At 58.3% G+C, this 2,500-nt stretch overlaps 1 protein-coding gene across 1 annotated transcript in view; it reads right to left on the bottom strand.

Moving 5' to 3' along the window:
- Window positions 1–2,500, bottom strand: part of phldb1b (pleckstrin homology-like domain, family B, member 1b) — a 62,539-nt gene that overhangs the window by 33,294 nt on the left and 26,745 nt on the right. The window contains exon 6 of the mRNA XM_068705555.1: window positions 818–2,307. Within this exon, the coding sequence (XP_068561656.1) occupies window positions 818–2,307 (1,490 nt within the window). The remainder of the gene's footprint in view (window positions 1–817; window positions 2,308–2,500) is intronic.

Below are 2,500 nucleotides of genomic sequence, written 5' to 3'. Positions count from 1 at the left end.
CTACAAGCAGAAGAAACACAGAAAGGCTGTTTTTGTCTGTAGCTTCATTCAGACTGAAAGACAAGTTCAAGACGCCCCCCCGCCCCCCCCCCCCCCCCCCCCCCTCCTTCCTCCCCCCGTTCAGTTTAAGAACAACAATGCGGTTGCGATGGGTTACAGGTCTACTGGGAGGAGGGTTAGGTTCAAGTTAGACACCAAAGCCTCTGAAAGAAGATCAGCGTCTGATGAAGGTCTTCTCACGTCACACTGAAGCTGCTCTATATGAACATGAAATCAAATCTGCATTAAAATCAACCCAACAGACTCATTTGGACAGCGTGACAGCGTGTGAGTGCCGTACCTGTTACAGCATGAATTGAGACCAATGAGCCACCGTAGATAAAAGTGAATTCATGATTTATATTTTCCACCTCAAAACCACCACAATGTAACTAAATGAATGTTTCAAAAACCTTCTCATTGCCGTCTTGAGTTCTGAGCAACAGGACTTTGGTAAGTGTTCTGATTCAGCTGGACTGTAACAGAAGCAGCTACAAGCTTTGTAACCCTTGACCTTTAGTCACGTCCCACGAACCGTCACTATCACGTCACTATCACGTCACTATCACGTCACTATCACGTCACTATCACGTCACTATCACGTCACTATCACGTCACTTTAGTATCCGTCTAAACCTGAACAGCCTGATACATTTAAGAGATCAGGAACAAAACTAAAGTCAAGACCAGGGTTGAAACCCTGTGACGCGTCAGGTGACCGTGTTCTTCTTTAAATACAGACTACATGACGGTGGTTTGCCGTGTGTTCTGGACTCACCAGTCTCTCCATCTCCTGCTCTCTGAGCCTCTCCTCTCTCTGCCGTCGGTGGTACTCCAGCAGCTCGTCCTCGTTGTCGCTGATCTCCGAGATGCTGTTCTTGCGCTCCCTCATGCCGGGGTGCGGCCTCCCGGCGGACATCTTCCTTTGGCTCCGGGGGCTCGACAGGGGGGACGAGCCGGGCAGGGAGCCCAGGCTGTAAGCGGGCGACAGGGAGTTCCCAAAGCTCGCCTTGCGCGCTCCCGATCCGCCGCCGCCCTCCATCATCATGGAGGTCGGCGACGGACTGCGCGCTCGGATCCCCCTGCCGCACGTGGGCTCCTCCGACGTGGATCCGGACCTGCGTCGGAGCCTGGGGCTCTCTGGGATAAGCTTGCCCAAACTCGAGGGGCTTTCCGGAGTCCTCAAGGTGGGGATCGCCCCCGGGAGTACCGGGACCCCTCTCCGAGCCATGGAGGGGCTAAGAGGAGGCAGCTCCCTCATACTGCTGCCCCCTCCCCCTCCGCCGCCGCCGCCGCCGTTCAGCTCCATGTTCCTCCTGGCCATGCGAGGGCTTTCGGGGGGCTGCAGCGAGCGGGGATGATGCTGCTGGAGCGGCGACCCTTGGATGATGTGGACGATGGGGTCCAAGGGCGGCTGGAAGGCTCTGGCGGGTTGGGAAAGCTGCCTGGAGATGCAATCAGCTAGACTGGTCTGGTCTCTGAAAGGGCTCGCAGGCCTTTCCTGGAGCACCGTGGTCGTCTTGGTCCTGGGACTGGAGGGAGACGGGGATGGACAGGTGGGGAACTTGGGAGTGAGTCTGGGGCTACTTGGCACAATGTTTCTGCCGCTCAGAGATTCACTAGAGGACAGAAGCCGGGGGCTCTCGGACCCCTCTTGGCCTAGTCCTCTGTGGCTCGGCTTGGGGCTCTGAGGGGCCTCTTTTAGGACCTTCCTCTGCAGCCGGGGGCTCTCCTGAACCTTCTGGCCCACCCCGCCGCCGCTGCTGAAGCCCGGCAGTATGGTCCGCGGCTGCGGTACGGGCAGAGGCTGGGCGGTGGTGAAGTTGTAGCTGGAGGAGCGGACAGGCACCGGCGGCAGCAGAGAAGAACTCGGGTCCTGGGGTCCTCCGCTGGGAGACGGGCTGGTGAAGCTCCCACTGCTGGCCGCCGAGGGGGAGGAAAGAGGGGAGAAGGGAGGCGACGTGTTCTCGTAGCTGGACCCAACGGACATGGCGCCGGGGCTGGTGGGAGGGGACAGCAGATACCGACCCCCGCCGTTGACCATGGGCGACAGCGGGGAGCGGGCAACGGACGGGTCTCCGGCGGGCTTTCTGCCCTCCGAGGAAGACGGCTGGGGGTCGTCCATCACCAGGGAGTCCATGATGTCCTGGAGGTCCTTCTCGATGGAGCTGACGATCGCGCTGTGCTCGGACTGGACTCTGGCACCAGGAGCCGGGGGAGACTGGGCTGGACCGGCCTGGTGATTCCCATTGACGAAGCTCTCCGTGTCTGAAGGGGAAGAAGAACAGGGTTACGTTTAGTCTCTTGGGCCACCGAGTCTGGATTGGAAGTCTTTCCAGAACTCGTTTTGGGTTCTATCGTGACCACAACGTGTTCTTTCCTTCCTGGATTAGTTACGTTTCTGTGCAGAAAATATCTCAACAGGTTCACCAGTTCTGGTTCCGGTCCAGTCAGACTGAAC

This window comes from Cebidichthys violaceus, unplaced genomic scaffold, assembly GCF_023349555.1.
Source record: "Cebidichthys violaceus isolate CVI_PGR_0920_01 unplaced genomic scaffold, fCebVio1.0.p SCAF_1, whole genome shotgun sequence".
In the NCBI taxonomy this organism is placed as follows: Eukaryota; Metazoa; Chordata; class Actinopteri; order Perciformes; family Stichaeidae; genus Cebidichthys; species Cebidichthys violaceus.
Note: the sequence above shows the minus strand (reverse complement) of the source record. Positions and strands in the feature narration are given on the sequence as shown.